The sequence below is a fragment of the Podarcis pityusensis genome, assembly GCF_964106645.2.
Source record: "Podarcis pityusensis genome assembly, chromosome: 17".
Lineage (NCBI taxonomy): Eukaryota > Metazoa > Chordata > Lepidosauria > Squamata > Lacertidae > Podarcis > Podarcis pityusensis.
Genome location: NC_138042.1, coordinates 38,013,648 through 38,035,928, shown reverse-complemented (window position 1 = coordinate 38,035,928; position 22,281 = coordinate 38,013,648). Strand labels below are relative to the sequence as shown.

The following is a 22,281-nucleotide window of genomic DNA, read 5'->3' as shown; positions in this document are numbered from 1 at the left end:
TCCAGATTCATGTGTTTGAAAAGGTGTGTGAAAGGTCATGCATTTAAGCTCTGGGTGGCCAAGCACAGACAGATTTACAAATCCATGTCTCTGCATGTGACAAATTCCAGAGGGTCCAACCCGTTAGGCTGTAATAGATTGTAATGGATTGCTTTTGAAGCACAAAACTGATATTCCCCCCCCCCCCGCAACTGCCCCATCCCGTATTTTGCCAGAACAAAGGTGGCACCCCTAGATATATATAGTTGTCTTTATTTAGATATCTATATTTGAGGTCTCTGGAGGAAAGTTCCAGTGCATCTTAGGATGCATGAGTTTCTAATTTAGCAGGCCATGTGCTTCAGAGGAGACAGAGGGCTGGACATGGAAGAGGTGCTGCTGCTTTGGCTATTTAGGCTCATCGGTTGGGATGCTTTCTTGGATTAGGTAAAAGCAATGTGTGTTTGGTAACAGCTGATGGTCCAGTGTGGGGATTACTAGTGAAGTTGTTTACATAATGGATTATCCATCTTTAAGCATCTTACTCAGGTCCAGGAGACAAAGAGCCAATTAGTGCCTTTCCAAACACCTTATTTAAAGGCAGCCAGCATAGTGCTATCCATAGTCAGGCCTCTTCAGAGCAACAAGGACAAATTGCTTGGAATAAGTTCAAGAAGACTCAGCAATCCATCAGGTAGGTCTTTCAATAGCTGTAGAAGATGCAATTTTGTGTCATTTTATTCCTGATTCGTTGAGGTGTCTTCTTATTCCATCTACTGAGATGCATTCGTTATTTACATAGATAATTAGTTTTTTGCTGCCTTTGCTGCCTTTGGCCAGTTTTTAATACAATCTCTGGTGGGGAAGCCCAGCTTCCGTGTAAAGTGGTGTGATCCACCACACAGATGGTGTAAGATGCTTTTGATGGGCTTCCATAAGGTTTGGACTACGGTGCACATCAGATACCTGAATTTCATGGCAAGGTGTTGGCTAAAAGATGTCCACCCTTTGGTTTAACAAGTTCGACCTGATACATGTGTTGTCTGGAGGGATATGAGGGGGTCACTGCAAAGTGGCTGTTTCCAGATTGCTAACAGTAACACCTGAAGAACGGCAATTACTGTACATAGTTAGACCAGTAATGGGATTTTGGTTACTTCAACTTTATCCTGACACGTTAGAGTCCAGGAAAGCTTCAGCATTTGAGTCTGCTGACTAGGTACACTAACCCTCAAGGGACGCGGATAGTGCTGTGGTCTAAAACACTGAGCTTCTTGGGCTTCCCAATCAGAAGGTCGGCGGTTCGAATCCCTGTGATGGGGTGAGCTCCCGTTGCTCTGTCCCAGCTCCTGCCAACCTAGCAGTTCAAAAGCACGCCAGTGCAAGTAGATAAATAGGCATCACTGTGGCAGGAAGGTAAACGGCGTTTCCGTGCGCTCTGGCACTCGTCACGGTGTCCTGTTGCACCAGAAGTGGTTTAGTCCTGCTGGCCACATGACCCGGAAAGCTGTCTGTGGACAAACGCCGGCTCCCTCAGCCTGAAAACAAGATGAGCGCCATAACCCCATAGTTGCCTTTGACTGGACTTAACCGTCCACGGGTCCTTTACCTCTCTCCCTTTACTAACCCTCAGCAATGCCACATCAATCCTTTGGAAAGTTTCATATATATATATATATATATATATATATATATATACATATATATATATATATAATTAGTTTTTTTAACATATCATTTTCAACAGTAATTAAACATACTTTTACATCTTATTCAAATTTTTGACTTCCATCAATCCTGTCTGAAAATTTTCCAGTCTAATCTCTCAGTATGCATTTCTTATCTTCCCTATTACATTTCAAACTCATAACCAATATCTCTATCTTTTTCTAGTTTGTAACACTTCGTATATTTCTCCTTACAAAACTTCTTGTAGTCCTACTAGCGTAATTTGTTGATTACAGTTGCTCTTCAAATAATTCACATACTTCTTCCAATCTTCTGTAAATTTCTGGTCCCTCAGGTTTCGAATCCTTCCTGTCATTTTGTCCAATTCTGTTCCAAATCCTTTTTGTCATTTTCTTCCAAATCCTTTGGAAGGTTTCTAGGGGATAGAATTGGATGTTACACCCATCCTAGTGCTTCATTGCTTATGGTTTGGATCTGGAAATCTGATTCCTCTCAACTTTAGGTTAGCTTGACCTCCCTCTCCTGCTTAATACTCACAGCTTGATCAACCATGTGGCAGCTGCCTTGCCTGTTAACGCTCAAGGCAAGGAGATGGACACATGTAGCAGACTACTGCAGGCAGATCACCTTGTAGGATTAGGGAAACTTCCTGGACAGAACAGATGGAAAATGCACAGCCAGGCCTTGTCAGGGACCAGCTGGATGAGGGGGAGTGGTGGGAGCCGGCAGCCCAAGAGCCCTCCAAGAAGGGCTCCGACTGGCTGGATGAAGAAGAATTCTGGGAGCCTGCCTCCCAAGACAACCCCCTCCCAGGAGGACACCTTAGAGCTTGGATCCTGGTGGTGGGACGTTGAAGAGCAGTAAGCCGAAGGGATGAGCTGGGAGCTGATAGAAGCAGGAGATTTGAGTGATCAAGGGCGTTCAGGAGGGCCCTCCAGGAAAGATTAGAAGCTGAGAGTCACAGTGTTTGTGCAGACAGTCCCAGTCCTGCTGGCTCTCCTCCCCCTCTGACTCCCCACTCAAGGAGGGTCCTGCACATTGCTGAGCAATGCACCAGACAAGTCCAGATGTGGAGCCCACCCCCTTGGCACAGCCTTCATTTGCTTAGGAGGGATCCGGAATGAGAGGCTAGAGGGGGAAGAGCATGCCTAGGACTCAGTTTCGTTAAGACGAAGCAGGGACATTAATAATAATAATAATTTTATTATTTATACCCTGCCCATCTGGCTGGATTCCCCCATCTGGCTGGATTTCCTATGGAGGAGCATTCTATCATATAAGTCCCCACCTGCAGACTGAAACGGGACAGGCTAGATACAGCTTGACCACCTTAGAACTAGATCTCAGTAACAACTTGCACACAGTAGTCGCTGGACTGGGGTTCTGGATACTGACCGGCAGAGAGTACATCAAGGCAGTAAACCTATGGTCCATTTAACCCAATGGAGCTTTCTTTGGAGTAAACATGGATGAAATTGGGCTTCAAGGGTTTCAGAAATGTCAAGTTTCAAGGAAAGTAACTGGAAAGCATACTTAAATCAACAAGGCAAAGGGAGCACAAGAGACATTTGCAGCAGAATATTTGCAAACTATAAATGATGTGTAAGGCGATAAAGTAAACAGACATTACTTGTGAGACAGTTATCCGGTTGCTTGATACATTCAAGCAAACATCTCTGCTGAATAAATGCAGATGAGTCAGTCTCTGTAATTTAGCTTCTCTCATTGTAGATGGCAGCGATTGGTGTTGTTATCCCCTTGTATTTTTTTTGCCCCTAAGTATTTTTGGACTTCTGAGATCCCTGAAGTTCCCCTGAGCTTGCTTATACTTCTCTGTTGGGCAAGGATGGTGCTGTTTTGGCACTTTGGGAAATGAAGTCGCTATTGGCATAAGACCTTACTGCAGATAGAACTCACAGTGTGCCAAGAACCCTTAGTTAAATGCCTTTCCTAGGATTTGGGTGTCTCCAGTGCCACCCTTGAACCCACAGCCAATAGTGGCAGACCTTGGGATCTCAAATTTCAGTGACCCCTGTGTGACACCAAAATTCAGCGCCTCCCTGAGCAAGTTTCTAATCGGTGCTGAACAAACTGTGTTGCTCCACAGAATGAAATACGCTCAGTACACATTCCTGGTGACGATCATCTCCATTATCGATTATTCCTCGGCGCAGCCTTCGTGTGCAGTGGAATCTTTCTCTGTGAAGGAAGACTTTGACCCCAAGAGGGTAACTATGAATACTTTCTAACATAAAGGGTGACAGTGAGCTCGTGTAATGCAGTTCATTTGCAAAGGTGTTGTTGCAAGCCACCCCAATCTCCAAGCGGTGAATGATTCTCACGGTTCATGTTTCTTTTTGGAAATGAGGCACTGTGGAGACTGTGGTGCCTTTATGATATATGGTTTATTTACACATATATACAGCTTGAGCCTACGGTGGAGGGGTTCACTGTATCAACACCCCATAAGGGTCTTGTTTCTCTCATAGTCGCAGCCTTGGATCCAAACAAACATCAAACATTGTGCTTTTCCTCTCTGGCTTTCCAACTGGCTGATTTTGCTTCCAGCTTCTAGCTCACAAGCAGCCAAATTTCAACTCTAAATTCTTGCTTTATTCCTCCTCACTATCTGAGAGTTGAGGCTGCGGCTCCACCCATTTGCTGTGCTGTCTTGCACAGGCCTCTTCCTTTGGTCTCTTTATACCTCACCAGGAGGCTAGTCTGTCTATTTCCTGGAATTTGAAGGTTTGGTTAGCTTTTAACACTTGCTGGATCCAGGGATAGAAGAGTCTGGTGCTTAGTTTAATGCATACACACCAAACTCACAACAGTATAAATGTGCTGGGAATGGCAATTAAGTTTCTGAAACGACCTTTCCAATTTGCTAGCCGTCCTCGAGTGTTTCTCAATTTTTGGGCTTCGGTCTCTGCTTCCGAACATGCTTCCCTCAGCTTGTCATGTTAGGATTAGTACACATGCCACTGGCATGCAAAGGTATTGGAGCTGTTTCAATGTCATTGGTGGTAACATATGCAGAAAGGTGACCACACAGGCAGGGCCAGTGATGTCTCCCATCTGCAGCCTCAAGCGGTGCAGATCCTGCTGATAAACTGAGCCTTGGTCTTCAGATGTTGCCACATCAGTTACTTGGAAGGGCTCCAGAATTAGACTTTATCCATGAACTAATGCTTAATTGTTTGAAATTTGGATTTGGATTATAGAAGTCTGCTTGCTTTGAACTTTCAGGCAATGCCTGGTAATTCAGCTTCAATTAATACTCTAGCCTGGTGCCATGTGGTCACTGTCCTTCCTGGTAACTTTCAATGTCCTTTGCATTTTAGTATGCAGGTAAATGGTATGCGCTGGCCAAGAAAGACCCAGAAGGCCTGTTTCTACAAGATAACATCTCAGCTGAATATACCATTGAGGAGGACGGCACTATGATTGCATCTTCCAAAGGCAGAGTGAAGCTTTTCGGGTAAGTCACGGGGTGACCTTAAGTAGCCTTCCTTGTATTCCTGGTCACCTGCTCCTACTGACATCATATTCTGTTCCTGTGATCAAGATGTGTTGTGGCAACTACTAGGTTGTAGGGCTGAGCCGAAGTGGGGAGAAGGTGCATTTGCAAAAGAATCCCTACCCCCCCCCCCACAAAATGTAAGCTCCAGTTCCAGTAGTTGTTGGGTATGGGGGCCTGCAAAACGGGGCAAAAATGTTCATCCATTCATAGATAGTGCAAGAAACACTGTCCTTCCTCTGGTTAGACTGGTGATGTTATCACATACCCAAATCTGATTTGCTATATAATCAGAAAAGCCTATAAGGTCAATGCTTCATAATCTCACTTTGATTTTGCCGTACGATGGACCAAATGTCATTGTGTGGTCTACATGATTCTCGAATGGCCGCATTTCAGGATGTGGGCCTCTCAAGGGAAGGATTTAAGTCCTTACACAGCCAACGAAAGATCGGCTTCTGAAAAGTCACACAGTGAGAGGAGACAGGAAGAGATACACTAGACCAGAGATACGGTCAAAAGCATTTTGGTGATGGGGTAAATTGGATTCAGATTATTAGAGAGAGGCAAAAGATGGTTACGCAAGGCAGGGGTGGAGGAATCTGTGGTCTTCTAGATGTTGGACTCCCAACTCTGATCAGCCCTAGTCAACATGGTCAAGGGTTAAGGCTACTGAAAGTTGAAGTTGAACAACATCTGGATGTCCATAGATTTCCCCGTCTCTGTTGTAAGAGTAGACCAAGCAAGTAGGATTGGAATGCGCATGGAGGCAAGTAGGATACAGGAATGGTGGGCAGGAAGAGGCCTGAAGGGTTAGGATAGCAATGCAGAATCAGATGAGAGCTGAGCAGGATACTGATCTGGGTGTCATGTTCAGAAGCAGATGAATCCTACTTCAATACTGGCAATGAGACAGCGTGCACCACCACTCTCCTTTTTAAAAATTAGTTTTTATTAAAGATTGTCTCGTGTAAAAAACAGACAGACGAACAAGAAAGAAAAGTACATATAGCGTCTCCACTTTCAATTCATAGAGTCTTTTTCACACCACCACTCTTGAGGGCAGCAAAGTAGCTTTGCAGGCACACAGAGCTCTGGCCTCCAACAAAAGGGAGCAGTTGAGAGACCTGATTTGGCTCCCACAACCTCTCTAGGATCTGCTGCCTGAGGCAGCTGCCTCACTCTGACTAAAGCTAGAGCTGGCTCCAATTAACGAGACTTCCTCTTCCTGTCTTCCTGTTTCAGGTTCTGGGTGATCTGCGCTGACATGGCCGCCCAGTACTCGGTGCCTGACCCCACCACTCCAGCTAAAATGTTCATGAATTATCAAGGCCTGGCAAGCTATTTGTCAAGCGGAGGTGAGCAAGATATCCCTTGTTGCTCGTGGGTGAGAATGTGGAGAAAAGGGGACTGTCAAAGAGTTGTGCCTCATTCTGTATCCCAAATGAGGCAGCTGTATGTCTGTGGCCCCTTTTGACGTTATCTTAGCAGTGTGGAAGCCCTTCCTTCACTGCTTAGATTTCTTTCTTTATTGAAATATGTCTCACCTTAATATAAAATATTCAGAGTGGCTTGTAATAAGAACAAAATGAACAGTTATGGGGGGAAATCAATAACACAATTAAAACACACATTAAGAATAGAACTCAGCATGGGGCTATGTGGACCTCCCTTCCAGATCTTGGGTACCCCAGCTAGAAAAGCCCTGCATTTCAGGTCACCTGGGAGGAGCCCACAACATACCTTTCATACTCACTAGAGCAAAGAGGAGCTGTTGCCTCAGCTCTCTCTTATACTGTATTGTACCCCACTTTTTTTATTTATACTGGGAGGAATTCAACATTGCGCCAAGTTGACTGTTTCATCAACACAAGCATTTTGGCTTGCCAGACAGAATACCCGCCCCCCTCTTCTCCTACCACAATGCTGTTTGTTCCAGGGGTTATCTCAACACCCTCTACCAGATCCAATTTGCTGACAGGACTCATTAATTGAATCCCACCTCTCAGATTTATATCCCACCCTTTGACTATAGTCAGTGCTATCTTCCTAGAAAAAGAGGTGCCAGAACTCACCATGAACACCTCCCTCGTTCTCTTACAATGGCAACGGGCCCACCTGAGAGGTGCCTGAACTGAGTTCTGGTGAGTTCCAGCTGAAAAAAAGCCCTGGCTATAGTCCTCAAAGAAGCTTTTGCTTTGTAAATTCCCAATGGACACACTAAGAAACACACTCTTAAAATCCGAAGAAATTCAACTAGCTCTGCTCAAATGTCTGCTTTGTATCTTATTTTCTCTTCTGGGAGCTAACGTTCCCTTCTTCTCCCCCTCCCAAGTGTTAGAGAAGACTCGTAGAGCAATTGTAGCAAGAGATAAAACCAAAGGGGAACTCTGATCCACTGATTCTCCTTTCCTACAGAGTTTAACCTCAAATCTTTGTAGCTTTCTCCATCTGCCAGGAGGAAGCCGTAACAGTTCTGAACTGGCAGAGCTGCTACTTATGCAGTAACAACAAGATGCAGCCAAGCTCAGATAGTCAACATCGGCATTGCACACAGATGCCCGCTTTCATTCTTCCATCACTCAGGGTTGGGGTGGGAGGGAATTATGCCTGAAGCCAGCCCTGGCTGCAGAACACTTTGGTATGGCTTCAGGTGACAACATGCCACTGTTATGGTTTCAGGTGACAACTACTGGGTGATTGACACAGACTACGACAACTATGCCATCACCTATGCCTGCCGCAGTCTGAAAGAGGATGGCTCCTGCGATGACGGCTACTCCCTTATTTTCTCTCGCAACCCTCGTGGTCTCCCCCCAGCCATTCAGCGCATTGTGCGCCAGAAGCAGGAAGAAATCTGCATGTCTGGCCAGTTCCAGCCTGTCCTACAGTCAGGTATGTAAAAACACACACACACTATTTTGCTCCTTTCTTGAATGAGGGAAGGTTCAAGGTTGCTTGGGTTGTGCTGTACCATCTGTGAAACAGTCGTGTGGACAGCCAACCTACAAGAATATCTGGTCATGCGACCAGACGACCTCTTGGCTGATCTACAAAAAGCTCATGGGTGTTGTCTATGGCAGGACAATTCTCCAGCCACTCTGGGCTGCCTTCAGATGTCCTCTAAAACTTGTGTAGTTCTCTATCTCCTTGACATCTGAGTAAGGTAGGACTGGGCTAAACTGTGGTGCTTTGGACACCACTGGACTCCAACTCCCATCATCCTTGACCACTGACCATGTAGGCAGGGGCTGATAGGTGTTGGAGCCCAGTAAAAGTGGAGGACCACAGGTTAGCCACGTCTCCTGTAAGGCATATAAAAAAGAGGGCATTCTTTTGTGAAGACTGCCTTGGGCACCAGTATGTTCTGGCACCAGTATGTGCCAGCAGTATGTTTCTGTGGCAAGGCCTGCTCGGGGTTTTGCATCGCCAACAAGGAGGAAATGAATCACAAAGGCACAAATCTGCACTGAATTGGCGTCAGCTTCTTTATATATTGAAATAATTACTATAATTTAAATAAAAATGCATCTCATCATAACATGGTAGGCAGGGACCCGTGCACCTGCTGATCGTGCTGTCCAGATGCTCAGTTGATGGGTCACTTCCAGTCCCCTCCTCCCTTCTCAGAGTTTTTCAAACCTTTAACTTGGACTAGGACTGCCCCTCTGTCAAACAGGACACACGGCTACTTCAGGACTTTTGGGGGCAGCATCTAGGCTGCAACACTAGGCTGCCTGAGTGGTCAGTCAAGTGACCCCAAAGGCCAGCCCTTCTGCACAAAGGCCTTCTAAAGCTCTTGCCACTTGCTCCTCATCTGGGGCAGTTTTTCTCCAGTACATGGTCTGCATAGCTTGGTCCTGGAACTTGTCCACTTTGAGTTTGATCCAGAATTTCAATTCAGTCTTTGCTACGTAGTGATGAAGCAAAATCTCAGAGACAAGCTCTACACTTAAAAAATACTATTTTTACACATGTACAAGTTGAGAAGCCGGACCAGCTCTAGGCAAGCTCTAGGCAAGTGTTCACCCACTCGCTTCCACTTTCCGCTTGGAGCAGGAAGAGTTATTAGGGAAAAGTTACGCACTCCCTCCCTTCACTTGCAATTGTTCTCTCTCAAAGCAGCTTTGCTTGGATGTTTTGTGTGTGTTGAAAGCATTTGTTCCACCATTGCACTTGTGTGTATATGTGTGGGTGGTTTCTGCATGGAGGTTTCTGAGGCAGCTAATAAAACTGGAGCTCAACCATGCCTTGAAATGTGTAACAATGCAAAATGTTCTAGTTTGCATCGTGGTTATGGCAATGCAACATCTAACGTGCGCTGTTCTTGCTTGTCTCCACAGGGGCCTGTTAAATCAAGACTCCTTCAGAGTTGGAGCAGAGGCCTGATCTCTGCATCTTGAAGTCGTCCATGTAGTGTTTGGATTAGAGCTTTCCCTCAAACACATCTAAGTGTTGGCTTGTTGTTTTTATTTTACGGCACTTGGGTGCTACACACCTCGCTTGTCTGAACTCAAAAGAACTGTGTTGATGTTTGTCAATAAATGTTTTTAAGTAATCTTTTAAACTGCTTCCTCACTCTGTGTTCACGTGGGAAAATGTGTGGGGTTGGAGACATCTGTGGGCAATTCAGGAACGTTGTGGCTTTCGTCTTCGTCACACACAACCCCACACAAAGAAACAAAAGTCCTATGTCATGGCACCATGTAGCACCAGGTTTCAAGTTTCAGCTGCCAGTTTTGTGTGCAAAGTGGTCCAGGTCAATGGGATCCACTTACCACATAAATAGTAAGTGCCAAAGCTGTTCTCATGTTGGGGGAGCAGGAGGAGCAAAGTAACAAATGAAGTGGGAGCTAAAGTAATGTTTGAGGCCTAAAGAAGAAGAAGAGTTTGGATTTGATATCCCGCCTTTCACTCCCTTTAAGGAGTCTCAAAGCAGCTAACATTCTCCTTTCCCTTCCTCCCCCACAACAAACACTCTGTGAGGTGAGTGGGGCTGAGAGACTTCAAAGAAGTGTGACTGGCCCAAGGTCACCCAGCAGCTGCTTGTGGAGGAGCGGAGACGCGAACCCGGTTCCCCAGATTACGAGACTACCGCTCTTAACCACTACACCACAAAGGAGCCAGTCTGTCAGACAGAGACAGCCAGAAACCACTGAGCAAGAGAGGGCAGGGGAATAAAGTATAGTGCAATCCTGTGCAGACTTACTCAGATGTAAGCCTTCCCGAACATAAGACAGCCACATCCATTCATGTGCACACATTTACACAAATAATGACTTGGTCGTGGTCCTCATCTTCCCCTCCAGTAATAAAATACATTCTGTATGCAGAAATATTGCAGCTCTCCTGCCTCAGTCACGTACTAGGCCTAGTATTTGAAAGGATCCTGAGCACTAACTAGTAGTATGAGAGACTGTGTAAAGACTGGAGGCAGTGTGTGTGTGTGTCCTTCATTTTTTTCAACTGATCCTGAGAATGAGAGCAGATAGTCCTGGAAGGCAACCTATCTCTGTTAATTATTGGCCCTGGCTCTTACGTTTTAGAGGTGGTTCCAAGAGCTGGACCAAACTGTTTCAGTCTACCAAACACAATGAAACTGAAAGCCCTCCTTTTATTTAGTTTTTTAAGCTCAAAAACAAGTCATCTACTTTGGGAGAGCTGGGCAATGGGTACTTTGAATTTCAAAAAAGTGCTGTGGATACCAGTTACAAAATGGCTGCCGCATCTAAAAGACCACAAAATGGCACAGGTATGCTGCCCCATCGATGTGGGGGGAGCACCTATATCAGCAACCGCCGTGGACACTCTCCCTTGTCAAAGAGATGCAATGTATTATTTACTTAAATCTAGTGGAAAGTGCCCAGCATTGCTCAAGAATGCTAAGAAACTAAAACAATTCAGTGCAGTTTTGAAAGTTTCATTCCATCATCTGGATTCAAAATGGTGTCCAAACTATGCAAGCGTAGAGAGAAAAACCTGCTCCCTGATCTTAGGAGCCGTCATGCAAAATTTGGTTATGCTATGTTAGGTATCCAATCGCACACAGAACAAACAAATAGACAAAGAACCTTCCGAAATATATAGCAGATCTTTATTCAAATGAGGGATTCCAAAAATTGCATGTAGCATCCAAGCTCAAGATGAGTACCTTTAATCAACTTTTTGTTTTGCGCAAGCACAGAAAATACAAACCTACTTCTAAAACCAAATTCTTCAAAAGATTGGCACTTGGCATCTTCCCATTCCTGAGCACTTTTCCCAGCATGCTATTCTTCCAGTGTGAGAGCCAGTGTGGTGGTGTGGTTAAGAGCGGTAGACTCGTAATCTGGTGAACCGGGTTTGCGTCTCCGCTCCTCCACATGCAGCTGCTGGGTGACCTTGGGCCAGTCACACTTCTCTGAAGTCTCTCAGCCCCACTCACCTCACAGTGTGTTTGTTGTGGGGGAAGGAAGGAAAGGAGAATGTTAGCCGCTTTGAGACTCCTTCAGGTAGTGATAAAGCGGGATATCAAATCCAAACTCTTCTTCTTCTTCCAGCCCAGGGGTCAGCAAACTTTTTCTGCGGGGGGCCAGTTCACTGTCCCTCAGAATTTGTGGTGGGCCAGACCCTGTGCGCGCATGCATACACGCCTTCCCTTGGAGACAGAGCGGTTGAGATACCTCCACTTACCACATTCAGATGGAGCGGGCTGGGCTGGACTGGGGAGGGGGCGCCCCGCCTGCGCTGGATATTGGCTTGCATGGAGGGGCCACAGCCACCCCACCAGGAAGTGCCCCTACCCCGGGGTGTCCATGACCATGCTGCTAATGTGCCACTGCCAAGCAGCACAGAAGAGTCTTCCTCATCTTCCTCCTCCCTCCTCGCAGCAGGTCTTGGGAAGGGTCACCATTGGCTGCCGACTTGTGTGAAACTGGCCAATGGAGGGGAGGCCTGAGGTTGCTAAGGCTTCGGATTGGCCAGCGTCATGGAGGGCTGAGCAACCTTGGAGCATGCTGGGAGATGTAGTTTGGGGGGGGTTGCAAAAAAATGGCGCCCGAAAAAAATTGGGGGGGGGAAATGGAACCGTTCACGGGCTGGATCCAGAGGGCAATTGGGCCAGATCCGGCCTGCGGACCGTAGTTTGCCAACTCCTGTTCCAGCCGATTCACTTTTCTTTTTTTCTAATCCATTTGACTCTCGAAACTAGTTACTGCAGGGGCTTGAACAAGTGCTTACATCAGCAACTAGCGTCCCTTGGATTGTGGGGAGAGGCAGTTCTGTTGCCTGCCTTAGGGTGCTACTTTATTTTTCAAAATTATCTCTTGAAAATGAAACTTTTGGTGCTCTGGAGTGGCTTCCAGTCGCTCTCCTCATTTCTCCTCTGACGCCCTGGAAGTCAAGTTGTTCTGAGCATCGTAAGGGGAAATTTCTTAAAGAGTATGAAGAACCACTGCTTTAAGGACTTGTAGCCTGACAAAGTGCAAGCCTAATTCTGTAAGTTCTGGCTTGCCTTTGAGGTGTTGGCCTTTCTTAAGATGCTTCATTGTAGTACACCGGGAGAGAAAATGGCCCCACTCTGCCCCAGTAATCCACAGCTCGCACTTTGTAGAACCCTGTGACTGTTGTTTCTGTAGAGAAAGTCCAACACAAATAGTTAGTTGAACATCTTGGTTATACTGAGAAAGACTGGGGAAAAAACTACATTGACAAAACGCCTATATTTTGGTGTGTGTTTTTAAAGTAGATTGTTTATCTCTGCAACCAAATGTTCAGATAAGCCAGGAACCAAGTATTTGTACTTTGTGGTAGTAATTGAAGACCTTTTTTGTTTTGACAAGAATGAAAAATAATTTTTTTTAAAAAGCTGTCTGTCTTTAAAATAGCCAGGTCCCTAGACTGAATCTTTGATCCTTCTGTGTACTTTTAACCTTCCTACACAAAGCATCCCCTTATAAACCTGTGTGGAAATTCTCACTATGTACCTTTAATCTTCCCATAAAGTTTTACTCTTCTTGAGCAGAAGAACTTCTACAACCAAAAGCAACCATTTGATGATGATGATATTATATTAATATTATTAATAATAATAATAACAATAATAATAATAATAATAATAATAAATAATACCCTGCCCATCTGACAGGGTTTCCCCAGCCACTCTGGGCGGCTTCCAGCGAAGTATTAAAATACAATAATTCATCAAATATTAACCTTCACACCAGTGGTGTTTGGGAACCTGAATCTATAAACAGTGGCATATAGACTCCATTATCAAGCAAGGACACATTACAGTTCCTCAAGGTTGCTTCAAAAAACGAAGCTGCCAATTTTTAAAAAAAGGTTGTGTGGAAGAATTGAAATGATCTTAATTTTCTTTTGTTCTAAAATTAAAAATAAAGAAAGACACTGGACATTTGTAGGACTGGACGTTACCTGGGCTGTAGACCAATGCTGTAAATATACTGTCTTTGACACTGATCTGGCGGAATGTTTTTCCATCCTGTGAGAAAAACACTTCAAATTTTTTCAGGCACCTATGAAGAAAAACAAACAAACACATCACAGAGACTTGCAAGCTTATTGCTGTAACCCTGCAAGGAAAAGTGATTTTTCAGAGGAAAATAAGTAGAAATTAAAGACAACTGTTCCAAACCTATTTACCGTATTTTTCGCTCGATAGGATGCACCCAACCATAGGACGCACCTTGTTTTAGAGGGGGAGAACAAGAAAAAAAAATTCTCCCCCTCTCTGCTCAGCGCCCCTTCAGTGAAGCGGCAGGAAAAACGGAGCCCCTTCCATTTCTCCTCCCGCTTCGCTGAAGGGGCGCTGCGCAGCTCTCCCTCTCTGCTGAAGCCAGGAGTCTTGCTCTCCCGGCTTCAGCAAGGGGAACCCAAAGTCTCCTTGGCTTCAGCGATAGCAACCAGAAGCCTCCGGAGCACAGCGCGAGTTCCTGCTGCGCTCCGGAGGCTTCAGGCGGCTCTCCCTGAAGCCTGGAGAGCGAGAGGGGTCGGTGTGCACCGACGCCTCTTGCTCTCCAGGCTTCAGCGAAAGCAACGCGAAGCCTCCGGAGCACGGAAGGAGCTCTCCCTCTGCACTTCGGAGGCTTCGCATTGCTATCGCTGAAGCCAAGGAGCCTGCATTCGCTCCATAGGACGCACACACATTTCCCCTTAATTTTTGGAGGGGAAAAAGTGCGTCCTATAGAGCGAAAAATACGGTATTCTAAAGCACCTGCCTTGCGCTAGGCCATTAGACTCCAAGCGAGGTGAGCAAGAAGCAATTCATATGGCCCCAGAGCTCAGCAATATTCAGCCATTGCCCTCTGGATTTTCCAGTCTGATTCCTCACAGTTTGTGAAATGTACAGTTGCTATTTAGCTACTGCTTTACACAAAGAATTTGAAAAAGATGGATTTAAAACCGAGACAGTTCTGCATTCCTTTAGGCGCGAGTTACCTACTTTGAATTCACACAGCTGTCATCCCACACTATCAAAACTTGTTCCTTTGTGAGACGGATGAGGCGAACACCATTCACCTGACAAGACAGATTAGCTCAGGGTTAGCATGGCATGTATCAAAAGAGTGAGTTTATTTTTATTTATTTATTACATTATTTTATGCATTTTTTCTCCACTAAAGCAAGATGTAAGAGAGTGTACTGGGTTTAGGGGTTGCTCGTGCGTAAGTTGCCGCCACTTCTGGCTAGGTTACCTGGTTGAACCCTTTCCGACCGGACAGCTTCTAGCTTTGTGGCTGTCTCAGTCGCTGGCAGAATCCGTCAGTGGGCGTTTCTTGAACTTCTTCCAGTACAAAAGTTCTTTGACGCCTAGTCTCCATCTAGTCTCCCTGCGCGGAAGCCTTCTGCGCAGGGAGGGTGTGGGCAGCGGAGGACCCGTACTCTCTCCGCTGGTCTCCGGCGAGGAGTCTTGGAGCCTCCTCTCCGATTCCCCCATCTGCCCCTCTTCTCCACTGGTGTTACGCTGATTTCCTTCCCCAGCGGACGGGCTGCCTCTCTCCCTACTGGGACCCTCTCCGGCATCCCTCTGGAGCCTTCCCTCCGCCTCTAGCTCCGATGGCAGTTCCCTGACAGAGAGCTTTAAAAAACGGATCGATTTGACCAAATGATGAGGCTACTAGGGATGGCTGATAAACTGGAAACAAAAGCAAAAAGAAAATTGGGCATGGTTTCTCATGAGAGAGTGTTTCATCACAGGAGTGTCCCCCACCTCTCTCATTCCGTCCCAAAGCCCCCTGCACCACACCAGTCGTGCTACCCTAAAACCGCCTCTGCCACCTGCAGCCAGAAGCAGAAAAACTGAGATGCAAGCAAATGGTCTAAGGGAAGACTAGGCCTTAGGGGACCTGCTTTCAGAGTGGCTGACAAGAGGGTGCTTCTCCTTGTAGTCTGGGCTGCCAACAGCTTCTCTAAAGGGGCCGTATTTGTAGTGGGATGTGGGAAGAGGGCAGCCATCTGTAGGGTTGACCACTTACAAATAGCCAAAAATAAATTAAAAAGTACATTGATTTACACAAAATCAACAGACACTCGCTTATATGTTTTATTATGTTTTTATATACGTTGGAAGCTGCTCAGAATGGCTGGATTAACCCGGTCAGATGGGCGGGGTGTAAATAATAAAATTATTATTAATAATAATAAGAGTGATCTTATATGATTTGCTAATAAAGAGTGGCTTATGATTACAAAAGCACCGAGACAATAGTATTTATCTGAAACAAAATGGGTCCCAAACTCCAACACCTTAAGCTGGACTCAGAAAAACAAATGAACCAACGAATATTGTTTGTTTCAAATTGGATTAGAGGTTCCACACATCTACAGGATGTTGCGCCTACCTGATCGGGAGCAGCCAGAGGCTTTGCACAGATGTGGATGAGGAAGACGGATGGAACTGGGAGCTCTTGTTTCAGCACTAAGCTGCCTTTTGCTGGGAGTGAAAATGGCCCTTTCACCACAGGGTCCTATGAAATAAAATAAAAATGCTTAATGGTCCCTGAGGAGAAACTTCCCTACAGTAAAAAGGTAAAGGGACCCCTGACCATTAGGTCTAGTTGTGGCCGACTCTGGGGTTGTGGCGCTCATCTCGCTTTATTGGCCGAAGGAGCCGGCGTACAGTTTCCGGGTGATGTGGCCAGCATGACTAAGCCGCTTCTGGCGAACCAGAGCAGCGCACGGAAACGCCGTTTACCTTCCCGCCCGAGTGGTACCTATTTATCTACTTGCACTTTGATGTGCTTTCAAACTGCTAGGTTGGCAGGAGCAGGGACTGAGCAATAGGAGCTCACCCCATCGCAGGGATTCGAACCGCCGACCTTCCGATCGCCAAAGTCCTAGGCTCTGTGGTTTAACCCACAGCACTACCCACGTCCCTAAGCCGCTTAGTAGCCTATCGGTATTAACCATGGTGATATGCTAAACATTGTCCAGGGGCCAGAGGGCACAAGTCTCAGCTTGAATGGGAGATCACTCAGCAGTGCCCAAGTTAGCCATTCGGAGCATTCTGAAAGATCAGAAAAAGTGCAACAGCGCTTTTGAACAAAAAGTGCCTCTTTGGAACTCTTTTCCCCTTCATGTGGGGAATGTGTGCATAGGATGGAGCACACCCACAGCTCATCATGTTAGAACGCAAAACCTGAAGTGGGTTGTTTTGAAGGAGAGATCTGGAGTTAGCATATTTTACTTGAATGTCAGTGCTGGGGAATAACAGCAGGGAGGGCTATTGCCTTCATGGCTTGCTCTTGGGATTATTGGAGGTACCCGTCTGGCCCATGTGGGAAGCAGGATGTTAAGACTGTTCATTCAGCCGCCTTTCAAAACACATTTTCCCTTTGTACTTTTCCCATGCTTTCAGATTTCCACCTGGAAATGCCAATTGCACAATACATATAAAGTACCGTATTTTTCGCTCCATAAGACACACTTTTTTCCTCTTAAAAACTAAGGGGAAATGTCTGTGCGTCTTATGGAGCGAATGTGTGGTCCCTGGGGCTGGGGGGGGGGACCCGGGCTTCCCCCGCCAGCCCCGCAAGCTCCGGGAGCGAAGGCAAGGCTGCACGCAACCTTGCCGCTGCTCCCGGACCTGTTCTGGGGGCTGGGGTCGGGGGAAGCCCGGGTTCCCCCCGCCCCAGCCCCGCGGCTAAAAACAAAGCCAAGGCAGAGAGTGGGATCCATCCCGCTCGCTGCCTCGGCTTCTGCCAAAGCCACGTGCAACCTCTCCAGTCGGGAGAGGTTGCACGCAGCTAAAAATGAAGCCAAGACAGCGAGCGGGATCCATCCCGCTCACTGTCTTGGCTTCTTTGCTCTTTGGGGCTAGGGGGGGAAATAATATTTTTTTTCTTCATTTCCGCCCCTAAAAACTAGGTGTGCCTTATGGTCCGCTGTGCCCTATGGAGCGAAAAATACGGTACATTTATAGCATCATGCCTTCCCGCCTCCAAAAAAGAATTCTGAGAACTGTAGAATGCCAAAGGTCTGCTAGCTGTAGCTCTGGGAGGGGAAACTATGTTTCCCAGGATTATTTGGGTGGAGGGGTGATGAGCCATGGCTATTAAGGTGGCATCAGCATGCTTTAAATGTATGGCATAGCTTACTGACCATTTCAGATTATCCAAGACCAAAAGTAAGATGGAGAGGCGTGGCGGAAAATCCCCACTGTGGATTTCTGCTGTGATTTATAGTGGAAAATTGGCAGGCACAGAAGTGAAAAAAACACCTGTTTCTGCCTCACTGCAATTCTCCCTGACCCTACATTAGGGAGCATGTGTGCAATGAGGTAACTTGCAGTTCTTCTTTTAGTCAAAACACAACCCAAAAAACCCCAACCACATCATTAAAAATAATAATAATATATCCACAGGGCAGGGTTCAGATTTCCTTCAGGGGGATCAGTGGGGCAGGGATCCCCCAGTGTGCAGGTATGTGCTTACGAAGGAGAACCGGCTTAAAGATCAAAAGTAACGCAAAAGTGGTGGCCCTTCCACTGGCCTTGCTCATTCGGATAGCCTTACAACAAATATTTATGTAGCGCCGACAGCGTACTGTGGAGTCAGCTCGACAGAAAAGATGATCCAGAAGGAAGCGAACATCTGGACAGCATAAAAGGGACGGAATAAATTTTTACCAACTCCTCACTTCTGAGGTACTCACAAGGAAGGGGATACCAGAGGCACGAGTGGTAGGTAAGTAGGGGGTTGAAGGTGGGGAAGGGGCATGTCCTTCATTTTTGGGATGCTTCTGAGGCCCTAACTGCACTACAAACGTATATCAGTGCTATACCAGTTTAATGACTGAGGCTTTCTCCCCAAGCACTCTGGGAATTGTAGTTTGGTGAGAGTGCTGACTCTCCCAAGCTTCTGCTTCTCCCACTCCACAAAAACTATGGCTCCCAGGGTTCCCTGAGGAGAGGGAATGGATATTATGGTGCTTAAAATCTGTAGTGTAGAGGAGCCCTGTGATCACCCTATATTTAGTCAAAATATATACTGTTATATTTTACCAGAGGAGAAGGGAAGGATTCCTGATGGTGGTGTGGTCCATTCCTGCTATATAGCAGACAAGAACTGCTGTCAATGTTCTCACCCTCTTAAACAGTTCTGCATCGTGCAGAAATTCAGTGAGCGTAAAAAACATTAGCCAGAGTGAGATGGCTGCCTCAAGACGGCTGATTTTGGGTGTCATGAAACGGCAACAAATGGTTGGTTATTTAATTTATTATCACAGTATTTTTAGAAAGGAGGGAAGGGCACTTGTGGAATTTTATTTGCCCCAAGTGGCAAAATAAACTTGAGCAACCATGATGAGGTGGCAATGGAAGGGCATCATTTGATCCTCTGCTTCAGGCAATAAAACATTTGGGGCTGGCTCTGGCATAAACCTTGTAAATTTAAAGGGGGGGGGGGTGGATTAGCAGCCGGGGATAGAGGGCCCAATATATTTTTGAAGAGAACTAGCGGGGCATAGTATCTAAAAGAGCACCTAACATGACAGTTATCCATATGTAACGTTCAACAAACGTACAGTAGCTGAGCTATACAAATAAACAAGTGTACGTTCTTATACACGAACACTTGTACATGATAAATGAAAGTTTGCACTGGTGTTCAGTGAAATGTGTGAATGAGCCTCTGATCAATGGGTTTTGAGCGCAGAGCCTAGGGCTTGCTGATCAGAAGGTTGGTGATTCGAATCCCCGCGACGGGGTGAGCTCCCATTGCTCGGTCCCTGCTCCTGCCAACCTAGCAGTTCAAAAGCACATCAAAGTGCAAGTAGATCAATAGGTACTGCTCCAGCGGGAAGGTAAACGGCGTTTCCATGCGCTGCTCTGGTTCACCAGAAGCAGCTTAGTCATGCTGGCCACATGACCCGGAAGCTGTATGCCGGCTCCCTCGGCCAGTAAAGCAAGATGAGAGCCACAACCCCAGAGTTGTCTGCGACTGGACCTAATGGTAAGGGGTCCCTTTATCTTCACCACCCAAGAGGAAAAGCAAAAGCAAGAGGCAGTGGGGTGCAGTGGATAGTGCTGGACTAGGACCTCGGGGTTCAAATCCTCACTTAGCCACGGGGCCGGTCTATCTCTCAGCCTAGCCTACCTCACAGGGTTGTTGTGATGATAAAATGGGGAGGGCAAGAACCATGTTGGCACCACGAGGCCCTTCGAGAAAAGGTGGGGTAGATACGCAGCAATAATAATAAATAAAATGTTTGGTGCTTTTTAGCTTAGAGAACAAAGATTACTAAATGCAATCCTGAACGTGATTACTCAGAAACAAGATCCTCTGTGTTGAATGCCATTTGTACTCTGGTATGTTAAGGACTGAAGTCAAGGTATGACAAAGGTAAAGGGACCCCTGACCATTAGGTCCAGTCGTGGCCGACTCTGGGGTTGCAGAGCTCATCTCGATTTATTGGCCGAGGGAGCTGGCATACAGCTTCCGGGTCATGTGGCCACCATGACTAAGCCGCTTCTGGTGAACCAGAGCAGTGCACAGAAATGCCGTATACCTTCCCACCAGAGTGGTACCTATTTATCTACTTGCACTTTGACGTGCTTTCAAACTGCTAGGTTAGCAGGAGCAGGGACCGAGCAACGGGAGCTCACCCCGTTGCGGGGATTCGAACCGCTGACCTTCTGATCAGGAAGCCCTAGGCTCTGTGGTTTAACTCACAGTGCCACCCGTGTCCCTCAAGGCATGATAGAAACTTACAAAATAATGTATGTTGTGGAATGTTTTTGTCGCTGTCCCACGTTGCTAGAATTGAAGGTCACTCAATGTAGCTGAATGGCAACAGAGTTAGGACAGAAACAACTAAATAGCTAAATGGAACTTCCTTTTACAGGGGCAGTGTACCTTCGAATCTCCAGTGCTGGGGGGACCAAGAACAGAAGAATAGCTGGCATTGGCGTATGCTGCTTGTGAGCTCAGAGAGGCATCTAGCTGGCTGCTGTGGGAAACAGAATGCTGAATCTGGTGGGCCTCGGTCTGATCTGGCAGGGCAGCCTTTGTGATCAGCAAGGATGGAGCGCAAACTGTCTGAGGTAAGGGAACCGGAAAAATACGACCCAGGAGAGCGTAGTTGGAGTTTGTGAGGGAGGAGATGGCCAGGAATTTCTTGCGGAAGGTTCAGCCTATGGAAAGGAGAATGACTGTGACTCCTCCATTATTGTGAGTGTATCTTGCAGCCTGCTATTGACACAGAAATAGCGCACTGGTGGGGGGTTTATTCTGCTTCATTATTTCCTATGCAATGCTTCCCCAGTGTTACCACATGATTGCTGTCCAGAGTGCCACAAAAGGTGGGACAAAGCAACCCCAAAGCATTTGTGGTATGACAATTTATGGGATTACAGCAGGATGTTACAGGATAGGCACTGGTTGGAGATGAAGCGGTGTGGCTGGTCCAAATATTTTCCAGGCACAAACAGTATTGAAATCACGGTCATGTGGGCCCACCTCAATAGCACCATGAGTACAAATAGTCATAAAAGTGCAATAAAAAAAGAATTCTGGAGGGACCCTGAGTAGATATGACCTCTGCAGGAAGGAGAGGAAGCCTGCTTTACCTCTTGACCCCCCCCCCCAAAAAAAACCTTACGTTTATGATGAGCTATACCTCCTAAGGGAGGGATCCTATCCACTTACCTGAGAGAATACCTCACTGGAAACAGCAGGACTTACTTCCAAGTAAACACATAGAGGGATAGGGAGGAATGGCTGCAATTCTGCCCACGCTTAACTCAGGACCAAGCCCTTTTGAACTCAGTGAGGACTGAATGTACAACAAACACATCGTACCTCAGCAGCTCTTATCTGCTCCAGTTGCTTCGGGGAAGGAAAATCTGGAGCTCCCAGTTTCCTCCACTGCAAATACGGGTTGGTCAGGTAGTTATCCAAGTAGTAAGTGATGTACACAAGTCCTTTGGGAAGACAAAGGGAGAGTAACGTGAAAACTCTTGATTGTTAGTTGAACGTCAGGCCAGAGACCGAGGCTTTCAGATACGGTGTTCTTATTCACCAGAGGCTTGTAAGAAGTCCAAGAAAGGACCAGAAGAAGCTGGATCCATTGCAAGCTTTTTAGAAGCTGCAAACCAAGAAAAAAAGCCTGAGTTTCATGAGAGGAATCAAAGAAAGCTACTATCAAAATATACAGTGGTGCCTCGCAAGACGAAATTAATCCGTTCCGCGAGTCTCTTCGTCTTGCAGTTTCTTCGTCTTGTGAAGCACGGCTATTAGCAGCTTAGTGGCTATTAGCGGCTTAGCGGCTATTAACGGTTCAGCGGCTTAGCGGCTTTAAGAAAAAGGAAACAAACTCGTCTTGCGAAGCAAGCCCATAGGGAAATTCGTCTTGCGGAACGACTCAAAAAACGGAAAACTCTTTCGTCTTGCGCGTTTTTCGTCTTGCGAGGCATTCGTCTTGCGAGGTACCACTGTATGATTGTGTCGTGCCACCATGGCACAATGGTTTAGGCTGCATGAAATGGCTATTCCAGGCCAGCTGTCCTTTTAGAATAAGGTGAGCCACTCAATAGCTGCAGTAAATACAGTGGTACCTTGGGTTAAGTACTTAATTCGTTCCAGAGGTCTGTTCTTAAC

At 46.4% G+C, this 22,281-nt stretch overlaps 3 protein-coding genes across 4 annotated transcripts in view; 2 read left to right on the top strand and 1 right to left on the bottom strand.

Annotated features, from left to right (window-relative positions):
* Positions 1–583: 583 nt before the first annotated feature.
* Positions 584–9,752, top strand: LOC308467111 (purpurin). Its single transcript, XM_080988533.1, has 6 exons — positions 584–673; positions 3,776–3,896; positions 5,010–5,146; positions 6,431–6,543; positions 7,868–8,080; positions 9,529–9,752. Exons 2-6 carry the CDS (start codon positions 3,777–3,779, stop codon positions 9,537–9,539), a joined length of 594 nt encoding a protein of 197 aa, XP_080844659.1. The 5' UTR covers positions 584–673; position 3,776; the 3' UTR covers positions 9,540–9,752.
* A 1,505-nt stretch (positions 9,753–11,257) lies between these two features.
* IDUA (alpha-L-iduronidase) overlaps positions 11,258–22,281 on the bottom strand; it is a 63,691-nt gene continuing 52,667 nt past the window's right edge. Inside the window, exons 10-14 of the mRNA XM_080986841.1 lie at positions 21,484–21,605; positions 16,027–16,152; positions 14,628–14,704; positions 13,601–13,701; positions 11,258–12,795 (exon numbers count right to left, since the gene is read on the bottom strand). Coding sequence (XP_080842967.1) covers positions 12,698–12,795; positions 13,601–13,701; positions 14,628–14,704; positions 16,027–16,152; positions 21,484–21,605 — 524 coding nt within the window. The 3' untranslated portion in view covers positions 11,258–12,697. The remainder of the gene's footprint in view (positions 12,796–13,600; positions 13,702–14,627; positions 14,705–16,026; positions 16,153–21,483; positions 21,606–22,281) is intronic.
* The window catches only part of SLC26A1 (solute carrier family 26 member 1), a 49,291-nt gene continuing 44,523 nt past the window's right edge, over positions 17,514–22,281 (top strand). The window contains exons 1-2 of one of the 2 annotated variants that reach the window (XM_080986812.1): positions 17,514–18,369; positions 20,528–20,726. The gene's annotated coding sequence lies outside the window, so the exon portion shown is untranslated. Of the gene's footprint in view, positions 18,370–19,699; positions 20,015–20,377; positions 20,727–22,281 lie in introns of those variants that run through there. The other variant, XM_080986815.1, reaches the window with a different exon arrangement.

Excerpts from the sequence above, each read along its gene's own strand:
- LOC308467111 (XM_080988533.1), top strand. The coding sequence starts at position 3,777 with ATGAAATACGCTCAGTACACATTCCTGGTGACGATCATCTCCATTATC. Across the intron at positions 3,897-5,009 it reads AAGACTTTGACCCCAAGAGG|TATGCAGGTAAATGGTATGC; the intron begins GTAACTATGAAT and ends TTTGCATTTTAG. Across the intron at positions 5,147-6,430 it reads GGCAGAGTGAAGCTTTTCGG|GTTCTGGGTGATCTGCGCTG; the intron begins GTAAGTCACGGG and ends TTCCTGTTTCAG.